This window comes from Lampetra planeri, chromosome 41 (genome assembly GCF_965212315.1).
Source record: "Lampetra planeri chromosome 41, kcLamPlan1.2.h2, whole genome shotgun sequence".
Classification (NCBI taxonomy): domain Eukaryota; kingdom Metazoa; phylum Chordata; class Hyperoartia; order Petromyzontiformes; family Petromyzontidae; genus Lampetra; species Lampetra planeri.
Window position 1 is genome coordinate 6,725,476 of NC_136147.1, and position 21,041 is coordinate 6,746,516.

A 21,041-nucleotide genomic window follows, 5' to 3' on the forward strand; every position below is an offset into this window, starting at 1 on the left:
GGAATCCTCATGGTAGCTTCGGAGGAGGAAAGCACGTGAGCCGTGTGTGTTTATTCTTGGGGAGTGAACTTTTTACATTCAAGCTTTGTGCGAGCTGTGCAGAGCGAGTTGGGGGTGGGGTGGGTGCCGTGCAGAGCAGCCGTGGAGAGAGTAGATGTGCCACGGTGCGTGTGGAGGAATTGCAAAGGGACTGCAGATGTCACGGGAAAGGAGCCGTCATGCAGAGAGTGGGTTGGTAGTAAAAATACACAGGCTGCGTGTCAAATGGTCCACCGGCCAAAACATCCATTCCTTCTAAAGAGCGCACGTGATGACTTTTTTGAGATTTATCCTACCGCAAAAGTTTGGGGGCTGAACACATTGCACGCTAGCCCCAATGGATTTCAAGACCTCAGGTTCGAGTCTGACCAAAAGCCCCATGACAAAGCACGCTAAGCACACAATTAAAAACAAGCGTTTTAAGTGTGCAGTATTTGTACCAAAAGGTGTAAATAAAATAAAAATCGTCATTGATATGCTGACTGGTGTATCTGTGTAGGCCAAACATGGAAAATGTATGTATGCGTGTATAAATATATGCGCACACACACCCACACAAACGGATATAACAGAGGCAGCAGGCAGCATGTGATGCGGCGTGGGTGGAACTATATTTATGGTCACATACCCCGTATAGTGTGCAAGAGGCCGTATTTTATTTCGCTCCCCGAAAGGGCCTGGCGTACTTGCGATAACAGCTTTGGCCCCCGATGGTGCCAACACTTTGTTTATCGGAATATTTGTTTACACTTACAGACTACACGCTTGGCTTGTGTCCACATTCAAGCCCTCGCACAACAGAAGAGGGGGTTGGTTCGGGTGGAGGGATCTGTCCTTCCCTCGGCCAACTCGGGGGAAACTTTTAGTAGGAGACCGACTTTCAATGCGTTCACTCGGGCACAAGTTCTCTCACCAATTGAAATGCAAGTGCGCTCCAGGTCAACGCACATGCTTGCACACCAATGCAATTACAGCTTTAGATTTTTCGCAATTTCAAAATAGGTATTGGATACATGGTCAAGATCACTCAGAGTAAGTGGTGGATGTCATACCCCTTTCCAGACTTTTAAGGATAAAACATCAGACTCTGCATTCATTGGATGTTAACGAGATCCCATGACGCTGTCTAAATGTGAGTCATTGGTACGCATGGTGTCATGGCCAAATTAAACACCCAGCAATAAGGTAAACGTCATGCCAATGATCTCACGAATGGCGCTATTATCTCTCCAGCAACGTTTACACCACATGCAAAACACACGATGTACTAAATTTTTATTTAAAGCTTTCGTGACTGCAGAGATTCATATTCTTGGTTCTTTCGGTAAAGTCACGTAGAAGGGAAATAATAAAATAATATAAATATAAAACAAATAAAATTCTCACGACGTTTCGACTGCAACACAAGCAATCATCATCACCTGATGATGATTGCTTGTGTTGCAATCGAACCAAGAACACACGATGTACGTTATGTTGAACTTCTTTCGCACCGTACACAGCCAACCGTGCTAATCGGAAGTGCCTGCAGCATCACCAAGAGGCCCCAAAGGGATCACTGATCCCCCCAACATGAGCAAAGCTGGTACACAGCTGCAAGTTACCAAGGCACGACAAATCTACGGCCGTGACCCCGGCTGCAAGAGGTATTTGACCCTACAAGACCACGTGTTAACACCATGAAATCCCACAATCTCCAGCGGGCATCACGCTCTTTTGCATATGGATGCAAGTTAAAAACTTCCATATTTTACACACTGTCCTCAAAATCCCCTTTTCAGGGATATTATGAATATACATCCAAAAATACTACTTGTAATGATTCCGGTATACAGTGTTGGAATACAAGTTAAGTGTTTTGAAGTCGTTGTTCTTGCATTTCTACGGTTGATATCGAACATGTGGCAAGGCGCTTGCTCAAGGAAATACTGCAGGCGTGAAAAGAAATCACAACCACACGTGCGGCAGGTATGAAAACAAAATGCGCCCATTTGCCAATGTGAACGTTCAGCGCAAGTCCTGCAGTCCGAACGAAAACACTCGCACCTCAGGGCTGTTTGAAAGTTAAATAATTAACCACGGGTTTGCGTCAAATGAAATAGCAGGGAGGTACAAGCACTAGAAATAGCACACTTTCCCTAAGGTGATCCAAGAGTGCCAAGGTCGTGCCCGCTACCATGCTGGCGAACATCTCTATCGTGAGCTGTTGCTGGGTGTATGAGAGAGGATCTTTGTTTAGGAGAGGGGCCAATTCATGCTATGCACCTAATGGGAGGCTGAACTCCTCAATCTCTCAGGGCACCTGCGATCGCGTACTAGGCACGTGCAGATTTATCAATTAAAACGCTCAAATAAATTGTTGTGCTCACTAAAGATGCATCAAATTGTGGCAAGTAATAATTGATAGTGTAAGATAAGTTCAGGTTAAGAGAGCAAATAAAACCACAAACGAGTCAATGAGAATACAAATGAGACTGTCAACATTTGATCTTAAAAAAAAAAGTAAATTATTGAATCGATTTGCAGCCCTGAATCACGACAATTCATCGACTCGCAAGCAGGGTGGGTGTGGATCATTCCATGGCTCTCCACGTAGCCGTCCACACTGGTCAACATTGAGATGAGCAGAATCACAATTTGCTCCACTCGAAGAAAAGAAAACCTAAACATCTCACTGTAGTGTGATCACATCATCCCTAGTTGATCAGAGGAGATCACCTCTAACCAAACATGGGAGTTCGATACCATAACGCTGAACAGGAAATGAAACCATCACCTTTGAACGGCCAACCCTGTGCTCTGACCTCCACATCATGGCTTCACAAGGCAAGTGTGCTTAACTGTCAGCTATAAAGGAGTCCAGGTGGTTTCCTAGCGTGAGGGCGATTACCTCTGGGCACAAGGGTTGGTGGCAGTTGTCAGGGCAGTGTTGTGGAAACGTAGTCACCGCGGCCTGGTATTCGTTGAGGCGGCAGGTCACAGATGCTGCTCAGGTTGCTTTTATCTGACGTAAAGCCCTCCTTGCTATCCTGATTATTGACTAACGTGGCTCGTAAACACGATGGGCCTTCCTTATAGATTTGCTTCAGACATTAATTGGCCCGTCTGTACAAAACAGTAGAAATATTTTATTCAGAGTAGTAAACACTATTTGAAGATATACTTATAACGATATCATTGGATAGCTAGAGAACAAAAGAGCTAATATTAAATACAAAAGCTCCCAACTGCACAACGAACAAGTCCTGTAGACACATTGAAGAGTGCAGTTTTTCCAGTCAAATTCGCATTTGGTCCTTCATTTAGCCCCTATCATTTATTCAGCATCTAGTTCGCTGTGGTTTTTAAAACGGGCTATTTAAGTGAAGTGGGCGACTAGGAAAGCCTGCGTTCACCCTCGACGCCACCTCAATTGACCAGTCCTTGGAGATATATGGTGACAGGTGCGGACACATTGTTCCTTTCTCAAAGCTCTCTTCAACGATTCCCGGATCCAAAGGGAATCATCGCTCACATCATGCACAGGAAGAGTCCCGCGGGTGCAGACACCCGACGTATAAAAAACCACATTCACTTCGAAGCCAATCCAGTTGGGCAAACGTTCCAGGCAGAGTTTTCCAAAGTGTCAGCAGTCACCTGCGATTCACGTTGCCAACCATGGCAGAGGTCATGCAAGTGTAGTACAACATTGACCCTGGGGGATTGTACTTTTCCCGACTTGCGCATGACCACTGTGCATGGTTCAAGGCAACAACAACAGCAGCAGCAGCGGTGACGGTGCTGCATAGATCGCGGCACCACCGTTAAAAATAGTCGTCCGCTTTCTGTAATTGGGACACAGCAATGCTTTCTGAATTGTAACAGGACATGATAAGCACAAGAAGTGGCTAGTGGGCATACAGGGTACGAAACGCAAGGTTTTTTTTTTGGTTCAATAATTAGGATTGTTCCAATATTGTTGAAAAATTTTTTTCCAATGAACTTCATTTACAAAAGACAAGAATGCCACCGTCTGGTGCCATGCAGGGATGGAGTGAGAGGATGGTGTCGTGGTGACAATTGTGCTTCGCAGTAAAAAAGACTCTGGGTTTGATTTGCAACAGGCATCTTTCTCTGTGGACTATGTATGTTCTCCCCCCTGTTCTGTATGGGGCTCCTCAGAGTTCTCCAGTTTCCTCCCAAAAAAAAACTGGTTTGTTAGTTTGTTGTGCAATATTACTAAGGACCTTGTACTCATTACCTGCACTATTGTTCTTTTTCGTCTTAAGTGTTTTTGTTGTTGCTGCTGCACTCATGTACCAAGGATTTCCCTTGCAAAATAGTTGGGTGATTGGCTAAAACGGGATTATGTGTAACAAATAAAATAAACTCAAACTAAAAATACATAGAATTAACTGGTATTGGCCCAAACATCCCAATTGCCTGCAAATTACCCAGTTGGGATACACAAAGCAACATTAACCCCGACTCTGAAAACTTGTCTTGAGACTCGGTGAGGCTTTGCTAGGAAGACAAACATAATAAAAGAAATAAATGCTCAGAACACTGTGATCCATGCTCTAGATTGGCCCACGTGTTTAAGACCGTTCTACGCATAACTGTGCTATGTTCATCCATGCTCAGTCAGGCATCATGCGGCAGGGTCAGTGAAAAACGTATTGTTAGTTTTTCTCGCTGTGAGCCACAACCCAAGATTGTGCTTGTAAAAAGCATCTTGCTCTGATGTTGCAATCTAACTGAACAAACCGCTGAGTTACGCAAAATGCAGTCTTGTGACATGCATTTACATGATTACTGGCAAGGCTGGTTGGGTTAATAAAGCCACACATCAACAAAAGCCCTTGCGAATGCCGAATCACATGCAAAATCACGATGCCTTGGCATGCTGCACTGCTGCCCCTCATATTTGCTCTCAGCCCTGCTACTTTTGATTTAATAAGCATGCCAAGCCACTCCCCAGTACCAACATCGTGAACATTCTACAACTGCCTCCAATGTGGTCAGCCATCAGAAATGGCAATAATGGCAAATTATGATATTTTTCTATTTAAAATTTCATTAAAAAATTGCCATTCGGAAAAATTTGTAACAAATAAACATCTACTCCAGTTATACAAATCACATAAATTAAAATGTAATACTCATTTGAAAAGGCTCGATTAAAGCTAATAAACAAACCTTATTCAACACAGGTTATATGTAATAAGTATTCTAAAAAAGTTTTATATATTTGGGTGATTATGTGGTAAATAACTTACAAATCAATGCTGGTGAATTAAACAGTGATAAAATTGGCCATTTTATGAATCGCATGAATCTGCTCTGTATACAACATTTAGACAATATTAAAGCATCAAATGATGCTAATGTAATTTTTTTTTATTATTATCAGGTTCTGAATCTCATGCTGCAATTCCATTGCACATAATTGTCCACTTACAGCAATGAATAAATCTGCTGGATATCACGATGATTCGAGGGCACGATCACCATAGAAAGGTTGAGAGTTAAAATCCTGGTCCAGTATCAGTTGAGTATACCACCTCTCTCAGCGTCAACAAAATAATTTCGACTTTGTGGGAAGTCCATGATGGCCATCCTATGGACAGACTGGCCCTCACCATGGGAATGTGGAACTTCCACAGAGCTGGATCAGTGCCACCCCCCATCCATTGGTAATTTGTAGAGGAAGACTTTGAATTTAATAACGTTCTAACAACAGTATTATAATACAATGCTGATATGTTCTTAAACCATTGACGTTCAGTGCAAATGGTAATGTTTCCATTATTAAATTTTAAATCAGATGTTCTGAAGTTTGTCCAGAAAACCTACAAGCAGTTATCGTTATCATAGTTCAGCTGCTACATTGGCTTACCCACCCGTGCTTTCGTAAGTAAAGTAGTCGAACAGTCGAGCACCGACTCTGCATCACGTGGTCACATGCCTGCACAGGTTCACCAAGTGCATCTTATCAGCACAGCAGATAATATGGGGAAAACGTGGCCGTATGTGCACAGCGGTGGTGGGTTCAATGAACTGCTATAACTTGCTCAATCAGTGTGGTGCTGTTCTGCTTAACTCAACTCCCCCTGCATCACCATAGCTTTTCATCCACATATATGGTGTAGAGTAGGGCCCATCGATCCAGGAGAATCCACAGCAACAATGCATCAAGGATAATAGCTGTGATGATGAGGTACGTTTGTTGAACTTCTTTTGCACCGTACATAGCCAACCGTGCTAATCATAGGTGCGGTGGAAGGACAACAAATTCATGATGAACAAAAGACTGGACCCAAATCCGGCAGATACCACCCCCCCCCCCCCATCAGTGCCAATTAATGCAACAGCTAAGGCAGACTGTAGAACCCAGAAAGTTAATGAAGGCAAGATCCAAGGCCTTGGGAGGAATCCAAACAATACGATCCAGCATGACCATCATCCGTGGAGGAAAGTTTTTCTTAAGCCACCCAACAGCCTTCACTGTTCCATTCTCTCAGCTCGTCTTCAGTCTCATATTTCATATCCTCGGATCATCTTTCCATCCTCTCATCCTCTTTTCAGTTGTCCTATTCCACATGCTGCGAACCATCTGGAAAGCATGCCCGAGTGCCGTTGACTCATCACGGGAAAGAGAGCAGGCTATTTCCATTGTGCGCTATTAAGCGTTACTGCTGCCCCCTATCAATTCCCGCTGTCTCTCGCAGATCTACATTTTATCTTGACAATTACACTGCTTATCCCTTGTCTATCTTCAGACAATATCATCCTACATTTTTCACAGTGGCTGGGTGATTCGATAGCAGACACTGAACAAAATAATTTGTGGATTTTGGTTGAAGTCTTCTGCAGACATTGATAAACTACCATATGTCATTAGCAAGTGAATGGTTCTGGGATATAATTAATGTTAGATAAATCGCCGAGGTGACACAATGGCGCAGTGGTTAGCACACCTTGCTCCGACCCTGGTCTCAGAAGTTTGATTCCCAGCTACAGCTAACATATCTAAACATGCTCTGGGCACCCCTTATTTCACCGACCCGCACTGATCAGTGTAGTAATAAAAAAAACCCTCATGGCTGGCACGACGCGGCAACGCTGTACATTTAAAAAAAAAATGTATCGGTGAAAGACAGTTCAAAATAAGAATATCTCCTTACATTTAAACTTACAATTGTTCATCTTTAAAAATAAAATCATCATCATCAGCGAAAAAAGCAACACCTCTTTCCAGAGCTTAAGAATCCATTCCCATGCGGTAACTGACAAAAGCCAAAGAATAAGCCACCAGGAAGAGTCTCTCTCAATGTCTTCCAGCGAGGAGGTGTGCTGCGAGTGAGCATTTCAATGGTGGAGGTTTATCACTTGCATCAAACCGGGTTTTCCGACGGGGCCATTCCTCTCAAAAGTCAAGCCAGCAGTTGATTAGCAAGAATTAAAGAGAGGGACGGGGTGGCGTGAGGTCTCGTGTCCTGCCCTTGTGTCTCCCGCCCCGCATTGCGCGGTACGAAGATGTTGTATGCGAGCTGATGGCGGTGACACGGAAACGCGACACCAATCAGCTGAGGGGGGGCCTCGCGTGGGACTACACGCAGGGCTACGGGGAGTCGAGGTGAAAAGGGGGGCTGATAAACATAGTTAAGAGTAGCGGCAGCGATAAATACCCCCCCCCCACCCCCGCAGAATGTCTAGTTAAGTGGCGCTAAATGTAGAGGGGCCATTTAACCTGTGGATAGCAGCACATTCCAGGTGACCTGCGAATATGTTGAACTAAGTGAGAGTTCAAAAACAAGTTTTTTTATGCGAATGCATAAGGTGTGTATGTACATGTGAACGTACAGCAATTTCTTCAATATACTGCTGGACGATGGGTTCCCCATACTGTACAGGTCGTGAGGTTAATTTAACCATACTTCACCAAGCCAGTCAGTTTGGATTGGTGAAGGCATAGAAGTATATCAATATAGCGCAACAATTGATAAAGCTCTAATTTCCACCATACAGCCCGCAGCCTTTTAACAATCTTCTGAAATATCGAAGCAATATCCAGGCTCACCCCTGCTTGGCTTGTGATATCCATTGAGATCCGGTGAATTTTGGGTAACTTGGTCATAGGTGAGATATTTAGGTATATTACGTAAACCCGTAAAGAGCTTCGGCAAAAAAGAATGTGCATTTCCTCGTAGCAGTGAAGAAACTTGGTTGTTTGATGTGTAACTGGTACCTATGATTTTTATTGCGCTGGTCCTAAATTTATAGAATATGCTACGAATGATATACTCTGTCCTCAATCATGTATTCTTGGCAATGAGGATGGAACACCCTAAATTCTAATAATGAGGACTCTTTCAAGCGGTGATATGAATGGACTTGGCAGAGGGAACGACATACTGTTTATCTTGCAAAGACGGGACTATCTTTGTATGTTGTGCGCGTGCAATTGTGGGGGACAGAGGGTAGAGGCATAACAGACTGCGCTATGAACCCACATACCCGAGTTCAATTCCTGGCCATGGCAGAGTAATATTTGAACAGGTCCTGAGGCCTCAAATTCGACTGACTGTAGCCTTTTATTGGTATACTTAGTAGGGTGTGTGTAGGCATCAGAAAGGGGGGAGACGAAAAGTGGCCATGCATGGTGCTGGTCACACCACACCTTCAGGAGCAGTTCCGGCCTCACCAAAGTATAATGCTCACTCGCTTGCCACACTGCACGCTTGTTTGGTGCCATGGCGGCCGCAACATTCTCTCGAGCAACATACGGTCTTTTTGAACCGGGTGCTCGCAAACATCACTTATTGGAGATTGTCTTAAGTGTGGCCACACACGTCAATCCAATGATTACCTGAGGGGCTTCATCAACGATGCGCACGGAGTCGGAGTCGAACAGATGCTGCCGGCCACGGCGGTCGCAGTCCTGGTAAATCACGAGCCGGATCTGGCTCCCATCAAATTCGCACGTGGGCCATCTGCTCGGCACAAGCACAAGAAAGCACATGATGAAAACACGTCATCATCATCATCATCAACCAGCAGCAGCACTACAAAAATTACTCCTTCCCAGCATTATTCCCCATTCACGTGGCGGGGGGAGGGGGGGGAATCTGCCTTTCCTGGTTTTCTCATCTACCCATTCCTGTCCTTGGCCCTCTTCTCCAAGACCACTCCACAGTCCTGGTTTACAATTGACTATTTTACGGCGATTCATCCCATAGTAGTGACCCACCAGCTCCACACGCAGACACGTGCGAATTAAAATGGAAAAGCTAATGGCAAAACGTACACTCAAATTATAAAACATGCCAAGACGACAAAAATGAGCGCTCAACAGTTTTGTTTGTTGGGTTTAACTTGCACTCGTACCCCAAACCTAATTGCAGCTCTCAATGGAACAATATCACGCAGGGTGGGTAGTACTGGTTCACATTTATTTATGAAAAAATACAACAGTTTACGTGCAGTTCATCAACACTAAAAAAACACGACGGAAGACAAGTTTACCGAACAAAGTACCACGGAGTCGCACAAGGTTATCAACGCTAGCAAGTCACACGCCAAGCACCCTTGAGTTTTACAAGGTGAAACCGATACCGAGATGCGAGGGCCTGTATTAATTTTATGACGGGCGGCGGGGGAACTCATGTGACCACCCACCTCATTAGGCCATAGGTTCGCACCCGGGGTTTTTTCCCACCACGTTCATCAAACCCAAAACTGGTCGCAATCGATGCACCCTCTAGAAATCCCAAACACTTTCGTGGAGCTAATACCCGAACCCCGACTCCGAAAAGCGACCATTAAACAACCCTCCCGTTCAGTCCGGCGTCATAAAAAGAGCGTAGGTTTACGTAGAAATGAACGAAGTGTCGATGGCAACTGTAAGGAAACTTTTGTTTCATCCTTAAACAAACCAGGGACTTGTGTTGTTTAACCTTCCTGTAATCATCTCAACAATTCAAGGCACATCGCAGACACCCGTAAAATACAAATCTTGCAAGGTGACAATGACACGTAAATATGTATTAGGACAATGCCTGAAGGGTATTATAAACCAAAATGAGTTCAGGAGTTGTAAACTCTACCTCGTTTTAGAGGAAGCGTTTCTCAAATTTATCATTTAACTATCCTGACAGATGCATATAGTGTACAATAATTACTTACATCACACTGACAAAATGAAATCAAAAGACAAGGGTCTATTAACTACACACGAATAAATTCACATTTCAATCCATCAGCCGATGGGCCACTTACCAAACATGCTAGCGAATGCACTCATGTGTACCAACACACCATCTGCACAAACTTAAAGCCCATTCTAAAACACATTTTAGAATGTTAACATGATGATGAGACGGATCCTTGTCTTCGCTTAATGCCAACAATCCACTAAAAAAAGTACACGATACATTTCGTCTAATAAACACTTAAATCGCATACTCTTTGGTTCTTTCGGTAAAGTCACGTAGGTACAAAATAAACATTTTATTTTGTTTTGTACCTACGTGACTTTACCGAAAGAACCAAACATTTATTTTATTTTGTACCTATGTGACTTTACCAAAAGAACCAAAGAGTATGGATCCCTGCAGTCACGAAAACTTCAAATCTAGACTTAAATTGCAATCTAATGTTCAATGAAAAAGGAAGATGAGGGCAAAAGCTAGATGAAAGTTGTCCCAAAGAACTGATGATTAATGACAGGCTATAACCTACACAACAACGTTTGATTTAATCAGCATCCTAATTCACAACCCAGCTTGTAATGAATAGAACACCACACATTATTGCATTCAACACAGATATAAATTGTTTCACAAGTCCAGAAGCTTAAACCTGGGTATCCCTTCAAAGTAGCTTAATTCAGTGCCTGACAATTTTGCAAGCATAATCACTCCGGCCAACTGTATCAGCCTACCCTGAAGTCTTCCACATTACTGGTGATACATTCACCACGAGGCTGGGACGCAACAACGATGTAAAAGGAGCATCGAATAACAATAATAATTCACGGGCCCTTCAAGAGTACTGTGATGAACAATAAAGCGTAGGGAAACACTGCTGCTTTTACACGCGAAACACACTCTTGCTCGGGTTAATGTTCCACTACGGCCAGGTTTAAAAGTTAACAATGCAGCAGCAGCAGCCTTCGAAAATAAAAGCATTTAGTCAGCAACGATAAAAATTCTTACCGATTAGACAGTCGGGGAGGCCGGGTCACGTCACTGCCACACGGGCACATTTCTCCCGCTTTCAAAGTCGTTTCCCATTTAGTGGAGCAAAGACACATCTCCTGATGAACGGCACGAGGGAGAGGAACTGCGCAGTGCCTACGAGCAGCGAGCAGGCGAACGAGGGAGCAAACGAGCGCGCTGGCTTACGTGCGTGTGCGCGCGTGTGCACACAGCACATTCTGTGCCGTGACGCCGCTTGTCGATTGCGGAGTCATTCGCATGCAGGGTCACAGGGCCAGCGCATGCGCTTGGAAAGCCTCCCCCACGAGAAGGAGGGAGCTGGGGGTGGAACCAGAAAGAAAAGAACGAGCTAATTATAGCCTGTGCACACCAACGCAGGCAGGCTTGGCAGCACAGGGCTGTCATATGACCGAGGGGCGGGGAGACGCAAGGGGAGGGGTGGAGGTATCCTGGGCCCGGTGTGATAGGAGGGAGCTCAACATCAGTCGGGGGTTAAGGAATGAGGGAGGTGCTACGGAGAAAGAAGGGGTAGGGGGGGACAGGGGGAAAGCAGCAGGGAGGTCACCGAGTGGGAGGGAGATGATGGGATCCAGAGAATACTAAATGGGTTCATCAGTCTCGCTCAGGGGTTGACAACCTGCAGCTCCGGTGCCTCGTGCGGCTCTAAGGACTGCTTCGTGACCTTATTGATTATGGACCACCGTCTTTGTATTCATATTGCATTGCGGCTCTTGAAATAATTTTTTTCCCCGAATTGGAAAAAAATACTGTCCTCATCTTTTTATTTTGGTTGCCGACCAGTGGTCAAGCTAACATGAATACACGCCGCTGCGTTACACACTGCCGTCATAATGTGAAGCGGTTTACCCAGGAAAGGCTCAAGTCTCAAGACCCTTTGACTGGAGGCTCCTGCTTGGAATGTTTGGACAATACTCATTGAAATATTTGTACATGTGGGTGAAAACTGTCGAGACTGATCTTTGCAGACACAATCTGGCAGCCTCCTTCCTGTACTGCCTCCAAAATGCTCCTATATTCTCTGCATGAGTCACCAACCAACCCTCCCTTCATGCCTCTTGATTAAAGCGGTTTACCACCATACTTGGAAGAAATAATATTAATCTGTACATTATCTCTACCAATCACGTTTGGTTGAAATTATGTATAGTACCACGTTATATTTTTTCCCCATTCAGACGTAAAATTCATGAAAACTCATGGAATATTTTGGTCACGCCATTAGCAGAGAAACTGACAATATCCAAAGTTCACACCACTCACCGAGTAAGCAACCCTCACCTAAACACTACACTCAGTCTAAGTGCCTGCCCACATAAACTTCGTAAATAAGAGCGAGTGTGAGCGTATTACAGAGCTCAGACTTTAACACGTGGCTAAAGACTCGGACACATGCACCACTGGTAGCCCTAAACTACTGTGAATTTGAAGATGCTTTACATGTCCACAATTGATGTGAACAGGCTGCTTATTTCTAGGACTACAAGTGCGCAGAGCAAAATAATTTTGGGACGGCATTCTTCGGCGATTTTTGCCCAGCGGCAGAGTCATTTGCACTCGATGCGTTTGCGTGTTCATTTATCCGTACGCAGGTATGAACGCGTCATCTCCACAACCACTTGGCTGATGAGCGTCTTTGCGGTAGACAATGAGGCCTAATTGTAACTACTATAAAGCTTCACCCCTTCTAAGACGCCGTAATCCACATCGTCAGCACAGAGAAGTGGAAGGGAAATTAATTGTTAGACTCTACTCCGGCATCTATGCCGCCCACCTTCGACAACCAGCACTCACCAGCATGACGTAAAACCAAATAACCCTCACGACCCGCATGGCGCAGGGAGGCCCTCATCCAGCAATGGCTTGACGCGTACAAAGCGACCCTTCGCGCATGTCACTTCCACAAAACATGGCCAAGTTCATAGCCGTATAATTAGTAAGCAAGTACACTAATTTCTTAGAAGTGGCAACCCACATATAGCCGGAAAGGCATGCGAAACCTTTCTGGGCTCTCTACTGGGAGTAACCGATGTCAGCTGCCTGAACACCCACGTGTTTATTGTTGACAATTCAAGCCCATCCCCTAATTGAGTGCCATGCAATAAGGTGACACTCTCTGTACATGTCGATTTGTAAACAGCAGAGCTCGGAATGAATGGATACGAGAGGGCTGTATTATTAATGGTATTACGAGGCAATTTATGCTGCAATTTGGGTCAAGTTAATATACGAAGAAATGCATCGAATAGGTCGCCCGCAGTTCTGTTTGCTGATGTTTTAACACAGGAGGACTTGGACTAAAAGGTGGTAACTTAATCTGGAGGTTGGTACACTTACTGCTGAGTCAAATCGCAGGAGTTTGCAGTTTGAGTGCAAGTAACACCATAGGACATAACCGAAGCATGGCCTGTTATGTATTATGCGTTATATATGAACCGAAGCACATTTATAGTGCCATATAAAGATTTTAATTGAACATGAGAGTACGTGCGAGTACGTTCATATATAAATACAGCTATTTTGCACATTTGTGCCATGCTGTACATATGGAAGCTCTGTTCCGGCAATGTGAAACGGATGACTGTATTCATATGTTTACAGCACCGAAGCGCACCACCAAAGCACGCGCCAAAATAGAACGCCTCCATGACTTGCTGCATTGTCAAAGTCACGTTGTCGTGATCAACATTCTTTCGCAGTGCTGCATTTGTGCGTTGGCCGCGTCACGCGCCTAACCCCCCCCCTTTCCCCGGGGGTTAATCTGCCTTGGTCTACTCACCCCCCCACTGCCAGGACTGCCACGGGAGTGGGGTGGTGGCGGCGGCTATGACGTTATACTGTCCCACTCTGCCTGCTTTGTTTACCTTTAAAACAGAGGCGGATAGGAAGCAAACGTGGAATCAGCGAAGGGCCAATTTTCCATAGGTGACCAAAAATCCTTGAAGGAAAACAGGTGAGGCGGTCGTGATGCAAATCGGTGGATGATGCAGTCGCCAACACTGTGAGCTCGAGTGACAGGATACATTTCAGTGAAATAAAAACACAACGGACTGGCTTAGTAGTGCTGCATGAGCACACAAAATAGCTCATCACATTAATCACGAGTTTGCTATCTTACTCGCCATTCGTCATTAAAAACACTCGCACATAATTTGTAAATGTAGACCATTGTGGTGTCTGTGATCACATTACCCTGAATACGTCCAATTCCAGGACACGAAGAAAGCTAAGCAGGTTTGAGCCTGTGCACAAGCACAGGCGTAGTTGGGCATTGTGAGCAGTCGAAGGCAGTGCCGCTAAATCAATTATTGTTCTGTTCGAACCGCTACCTTCTCAGACCTCACCATCTGCATGGTGTGGGGGTAGCCCTCCTCCCGAAGTAGACTAATAAAAGATCTGTACAATGTACCTGTACATGCAGCTCACTGTGTGCTTCAATATAAAGTAACAAAACTAGCCACGACGATCATTAACACTGTCTTATAGGAGAACTATAGGATTTCTACTCTAGTTTTGCTTCCAGCCATCACCCCCTTTTTTGTAAAAAAAAATGCTACCCATTCTTCAGAGAAAGGTCATTGCCCCAAATTGTATATCATCGTTGCAAAGCAGTGTTAAATGCTGAGGATGCTGATGTGTTTTTTGACTCGCTTTTTTTAGCTCGTTTCCTTGTTGGGCAGCTTTTGGTGACCGATTTCCTGCATCCACAAAGCAAAGGGGCTTACTCTCATGTCATCTCAGGCCGTGTCCCACACATGCTGAACAGCAAGCAAACAAAGTGGCCGGGGTCGGAATGATCGTACTCGGAAAGCCACTGTGACATCCCGTTTTGTAGCAAGCCCGGGGTGAAGTGCACATCGAAGCAAGCGCGCACTTCTTGGTTGTGACCAAAGGGTGTGTTTTTTAAAGAGTAGGAATAATTTAGGTTACATTATGTATGTATGTATGTAAAGCTTCTTTCGTACCATACATAGCCAACCGTGCCAATCGGAGGTGCGTGCTAATTATAACGTGGAGAGAAGCAAATAAACGTGCACTGACGGTGTAGGTGGTGAGGCTCTTGGGCCTGAATCTCTGCTACTTCCTGGCCAAAGCAATGGTGACGAGAGATAAAGGGAGTTTCGCTATTTAAATCTTGAGCGAAGAAGCACCTGAGAGCTCAAACTGAATATTGCAAAAGGCATTCAAAGACCATATTAAGGTACCACGGGGATACCTGCAAAGAAAACAGAGGCCTTAATCATCTCACAGCCTTCAACAGACACTTGAGTCGTGCCGACACACTGGGGAAACCCATTGACCTCAGTGTGAAAGGACGAAAAGGCCATCGACTCTTATCCAGGAACTTTTGCCAAATTCTTCCACTGCAAATTAATTTGGTGAAAACTCACCAAATTCGTATTACAGACCTTACACGTCAACCTTCTTATCTCCCTCCAACAGGATGTCCCAGATCCGTGCTTAAGAGTCCAACCCGGGGTTGAACATGTAGCTCCACATTTCCAGGTCGCTAGAGCTTTGGTACCAGAACCTCCTCTGGCAGAGCAGAGCGCAGCAATTTGGGAGACGCTAATGTGTTCTTGATGTTGTGAGTAAAATAAGGCAGCTTTTCTGACAGGACTACCCAGGCCTTAAGCAATACAGCTTGGCATTTAAGCCTGTTCATTTAATTATTTTGCAACAAAAGTTGCTAGGGCACATGGGGGAATCAAATGGAAAACAATGCCCTCTAAAAGTTTACAATGCACTGCCCCTCTGCGTATGGAAACCTATACATCATTACACTAACTGCATTGCATACACTTGGCAAGTTTGTTATGGAAAACCTGGGCAGGGGAAGCTCGGTCACTGGATTGGAATCATTGCCACAATACCCTGGGGCAAATGCAGGACAAGTGGTAAAAGTTTAGCGAAGTGGCTAATTGGCTCAACACGTTCACTCCACATACAAGTGAGTCTGCAAAGTAGAAATCGTCAGAGACCTGATATGCAGAGAAACACATCAAATCACACTGCTCCATCGCTGCAAGCAAAATTGGTATTTGGAAATTATGACATAAACCAAGAGTTAAATGGCAATTACAAGCCATATCTTCACGCTAAGTGTTCACACGTACATGGAGACTGTTCAATTAACGAACCAGCTAGTTTGAACACAACAGCTATTCTTACTTGTAGCTGAATAAAGCCTATCGAATTCCTTGTAAAACACGCTCATTTAAGTGTGATCACAGCCCCGCATTCTGTTACAGAAGACCAGTGTGCAAGTGAATTATTATTCATTACTGTGAGAAGGCATATTCTGATCAAGCTTACCAATGCATACATTTATTCATTAGCTACATTAATTCGACATTACATTCCCAACTGCGAGGTTTTCATTTACGGAAACCAAGTGTGGCTTTCCAACTGCAGGTGTATGTCCTCATGTCTGTCGTTGCCACAAACTTTTGGCAAGGCGGTGTCTCTGCAGTCTAAAGAAATGTCACTGTGTGGATGCAATCTAAAACCCACTGTGCAATTTCCTTCATTTAAATCGGGAGTAAACCACAAACCCACGATAAAACGAAATATGCCCAAAGTCATCCGATCTGGAAACGTTGCAGGGCCGAGCCTGTAGTTTTTTCTTGGCTGGTTGATCGCAGTGCAACGCCAGGTTGTCAAGGGTGGCTGCGGACAATGCAGCAGAATTCAACATTGGGCTGTACATCTATGCACCCTGCCTTCACAAACCTGCACTGACATACGTGAAATATCGTCAAATAACTCCCACAACCCGAACGGTATGGTGAGACCCTCATCCAGCAGTGCATTGACAAATGGGCAGTACTTGTACAAATCACGATGTGCTTTTCAAACAAAGCATGTTCATGTAGTCATATTATCATTAAGTGGGGTGGCTGGGTATTTTAAAGTACACTTACCTCCATTTCGGAAGCTTACTTGTTACAGAAGCCATCTTCTCGGCTTTTAAAGTCTCGCAAGCTCTGACAGAAGTGACTCTGGATGTACGCTCAGACAGGGTGAACATACTAGTGTTCTTCACAAATGTGTATCCTAGTCTGGCAGTGTCATGGCCAAACCACTGCTCCGACAACATAAAGATAAAATTTATTGAAACTCAATTTATGGATATTTATAGAAAACCCATACTGCACAGTCTCAAACAGCTTCCAAATGTAAAGGTTTTAAATCACGAAGATTTATCTCTGCCAGCCATGTTACAGACTTTGAAAAGCATCGTAGTCAAACAGCACTTGGCTAAACACTGCCTCCAACATCCTCCACTCTGCACCCGCGAACGCCGATTGCAATGAACACGCATCCCTGACAAAACAAGTAAAGCCTTTGGAGCGCTCTCCATATTATCGTTGAGGAGGGGGTGTTAGCAAGTACCAAGTATCAATGCAGATGTCTGGGGTAAAACTGAAGGCAGCCGCACGCATACAAGAAAACCTGTATGGGCACAGGCATTTTTCGAGTTGCATTTATAAGGCACCGATGCATGGTAACCCAAGGCAGGCTTGGCACCCACAACGTGCAGTATTTGCACGTGATTGGACGCCTGACCAGCTGAGCTCAGAATACAGATGCACAACCTGAGCTCATTGGCCGTTGAGGGTGGGTGAGAGAGGGGGGCGGGAAGAAGATCAGGGACTACCAGGAGAGCGCATTACTGGCTCGCTGTGCCTGTTTATTGAATATCCACCATAAACAGGGCACAGCACTGTTTACGACTGCAGTGCTTGTTTATTTTACAAGCTATTGTTTAGTTCAGTTATTTCGTTAGGTCATGTATGGTCATAAAAAAACTATGTTTACCTTTCACCTGGCTTGTCATCACGGGACCTTTAAGTATTCTTAAGTAGGTAAATTCAACAGATCAGCTTCACATTTCCCTGCAATGGACAATGTGCCCCAGGATGATTTGCTTTCAGAGCACTCTTGATGGGTGTAGGTCACATTTCAAATTCATTGGCAGTCCCCGTCTCCTGCTGCCTGATCCTGCGCCCACATGACCTCTGCACTGACACGAACCCTTATGCCCAGCTTGCAAAGAATTCGGCAGACGAAGAAGCCAATAATTCGAATCGGCAACACCACGTGTAGATCAAAAACTCAACTGCTAGACTGCTATAATCATGACCTAGATATCATTGCAACTGGACCTGAGTGCCATATGCTGGTCAAGAGTGTCACGGTGATGATTTCGCACATGCCAGAAACACTAGCAGGGGGGAGCACATTTAACTATAATTGGAAGATTCCAGGCGTGCTCCGATCGAAAGAGCGCACGTAGGTGCATGGTGCAAATAAGGAAGGCACGTAGATGGACATCTGTGCCAGCCAATGGAAATGCATTAGTTTTAGAACAAACTAAAATTTATGTTGTCCAATGTTAGAGCTCAAGGACATAAAAAGTCGCAAACAACTCAAAGGCTTCGAATCAGTCACCAGGCATCTGAGAAGTTTTATACAGAGGAGTCCAATGGTTTTGTGGGTCAGCGCACACACTCAGTTGCTGAAGAATGATTTAGTGCTTTTTGCTTTACAAATGACTAAACACCATCTTGCTTTACTGAAGATAAATTCGGAAAATCGATCAAGGCCCTTAAACTTTAAAATCAACCAAAGCTGTTTTCCGCCCGCGTCCCGTGTCCCCATTCCAGTGCAGCAGTGGAGAGTGCAAAAAATGTAGCCCTGGCAGGTGCTCTCCGTAATAGAGGGTGCTTAAAAAAACATTTTACTTCTGAGAATTTGCAAAAATACCACAAGAAATGTGCCTCCGGGCTCTGGAGACCACCTGGAGAAAATTCTAGGCATGTGTTTGACAATGATGGCGATCAAGTGGAGATTCTTTGACTTTTTGAAGCAATGAACATACATTTGTTATCATGTTACGGTGTATTATCCGCTATTTTTTACCATTAAAAACGATAGTCCCATATAAGTGTAAAAACCTATTTTGAAGCACTGTATTTTAAACCAGGGCACTGCTCTTGACTTTATAGACCGTTATTAATCAGCAGCCAGTTTAAAGACCATGTAATAGTTTATTATTAATGTACCTTCTGTAGATCATTCCAGAGTGATACAACCATTCCTCACCACAGTCTCATGCCACCCACTAGCCAATATGAAGTGCTCAGCAACCACCAAGTGGCAGATTTTGAGACCTCCAATATCTCTCTCGCGCTGCCACTGGTTGTACAAGTGTGCCAGACTTTGCGCTTCTGTTCACTCACAGCTAACAAAAGTAAAACAAGTTCCATAGAATATACATGCCTGCACTTTCGGGTACTCTGCAAATTAAACTAAGCAATGCTAATTATCCCAATATCACCGAGTTTTCTTCATGAATAAGAAGCTTTTATTCATTCCACTATTTGCCACCGAGATACAATTTCCAGAATACTGGAGATGTCTTACAAGTAAAGATGTCAATTACGGTCGTGCCGGATTGAGACGTTTCACGCAATGATTTACGTGGAAAATACAACTCGGGTGTGAAATGTGCGACCATGATGAGATTTCTTTCGCTGAACTACAATAAATGCAACTGACACATGAATTATTATTCTCAAACAATCATAGTGAACGGAGAGATGGGCTGTGAAGACCATGACTAAGACTTGAATTTACAGGTGACTCAGACATTTATATACATGAAAAAAGTCACTATATCTTCCTGAATTGTCATCACTATCACCATCAATCATCATCTAGCTTTTTCGTAATGAAAATAGTTTTGGTGCCAAATAAAAGGGTAAAAACCTATTACTATATCTTGCTACTGGCAAAGGAGGTCTCATAATGTTAATGCTTACCCCGAGCTCTCAATACTCTGATAGTGCGCTGTTTTTGAGTTGTACGCCTTTTGGCGTCATCTGATCCAACACCAGTGGAGACTAGGCTTTAAGAAAAGCTGTCTCGGGTGTGGACCAATCAATTTCAAGGACAATGCATATCATTATCAGAGTTATCTCTTTTTGTTTGCATTTTGACTGCTTGTGTTGTGGTTATTGCAAATATGATCCCTTGTATAAAGGTGTCAGTTTTGGTGCCAGATAAAAGGGTAAAACCTATTACTAAGAAAATAGTTTTGTTTTTACTATATGCACAAGGCAGCATTACACATTTTAGTGAGCCACACGTTTTCAACTAAACATTCAGCTGAGAAAATGTAATCAACTGCTGACATTCAGCGAGATCAACTTTGGTTTGGTGGGCCCCATTTTTTATAGTCACAGAGGCCATTAATCTGTCTACAGCAAGAGTCACATGACGTGATTGTTTACGTGCAATGAGAGCCATCAACACTACCACGGTCCAAGTCTGCAAATGGGTCAAAGTGGCCATTAGATTGTGTTTTTGCAGCTTGATAATGAAAATCAGCATGTCAATGCGAGTTAAAGGAAAAATATTTCAACGTGCGTATATTATCCGCGAGAACATTTTGAGACGAAACACGGACACTGGCAAGAAAAGATGCAAAGGCTGACAGTGCACGAAGAAGCGTGGAGAATATCTTTAGAAATTCATGAGGAGACAGAAATAGGAACACTTGATTCAGAAAACCAACACACGTTCAAGAGATTGTTTTGACAAAAAAAAAACAAATGGGCTTCAGCAGGATACGTTACGAGAATGGATGATGGCCGCTGGTTGAGACTGACAATACAGTTACAGCCAAAGGAGATATTTCAGCGCGGAGATGGAGAGACGATATCAGTTCATGTGCAAGAGCTAGAATGATGATGCGAGGTGGATGATATTTCACGG

General features: G+C 44.2%; 1 protein-coding gene across 4 annotated transcripts in view; it reads right to left on the reverse strand.

Annotated features, from left to right (window-relative positions):
- The window catches only part of FNIP2 (folliculin interacting protein 2), a 76,479-nt gene that overhangs the window by 32,125 nt on the left and 23,313 nt on the right, over positions 1-21,041 (reverse strand). For 2 of the 4 annotated variants that reach the window (XM_078613440.1, XM_078613438.1), the window contains exons 1-2: positions 11,238-11,650; positions 8,891-9,014 (exon numbers count right to left, since the gene is read on the reverse strand). In XM_078613440.1, the coding sequence (XP_078469566.1) occupies positions 8,891-9,014; positions 11,238-11,335 (222 nt within the window). In that variant the 5' untranslated portion in view covers positions 11,336-11,650. Of the gene's footprint in view, positions 1-8,890; positions 9,015-11,237; positions 11,651-21,041 lie in introns of those variants that run through there. The other 2 variants (XM_078613441.1, XM_078613439.1) reach the window with 2 other exon arrangements.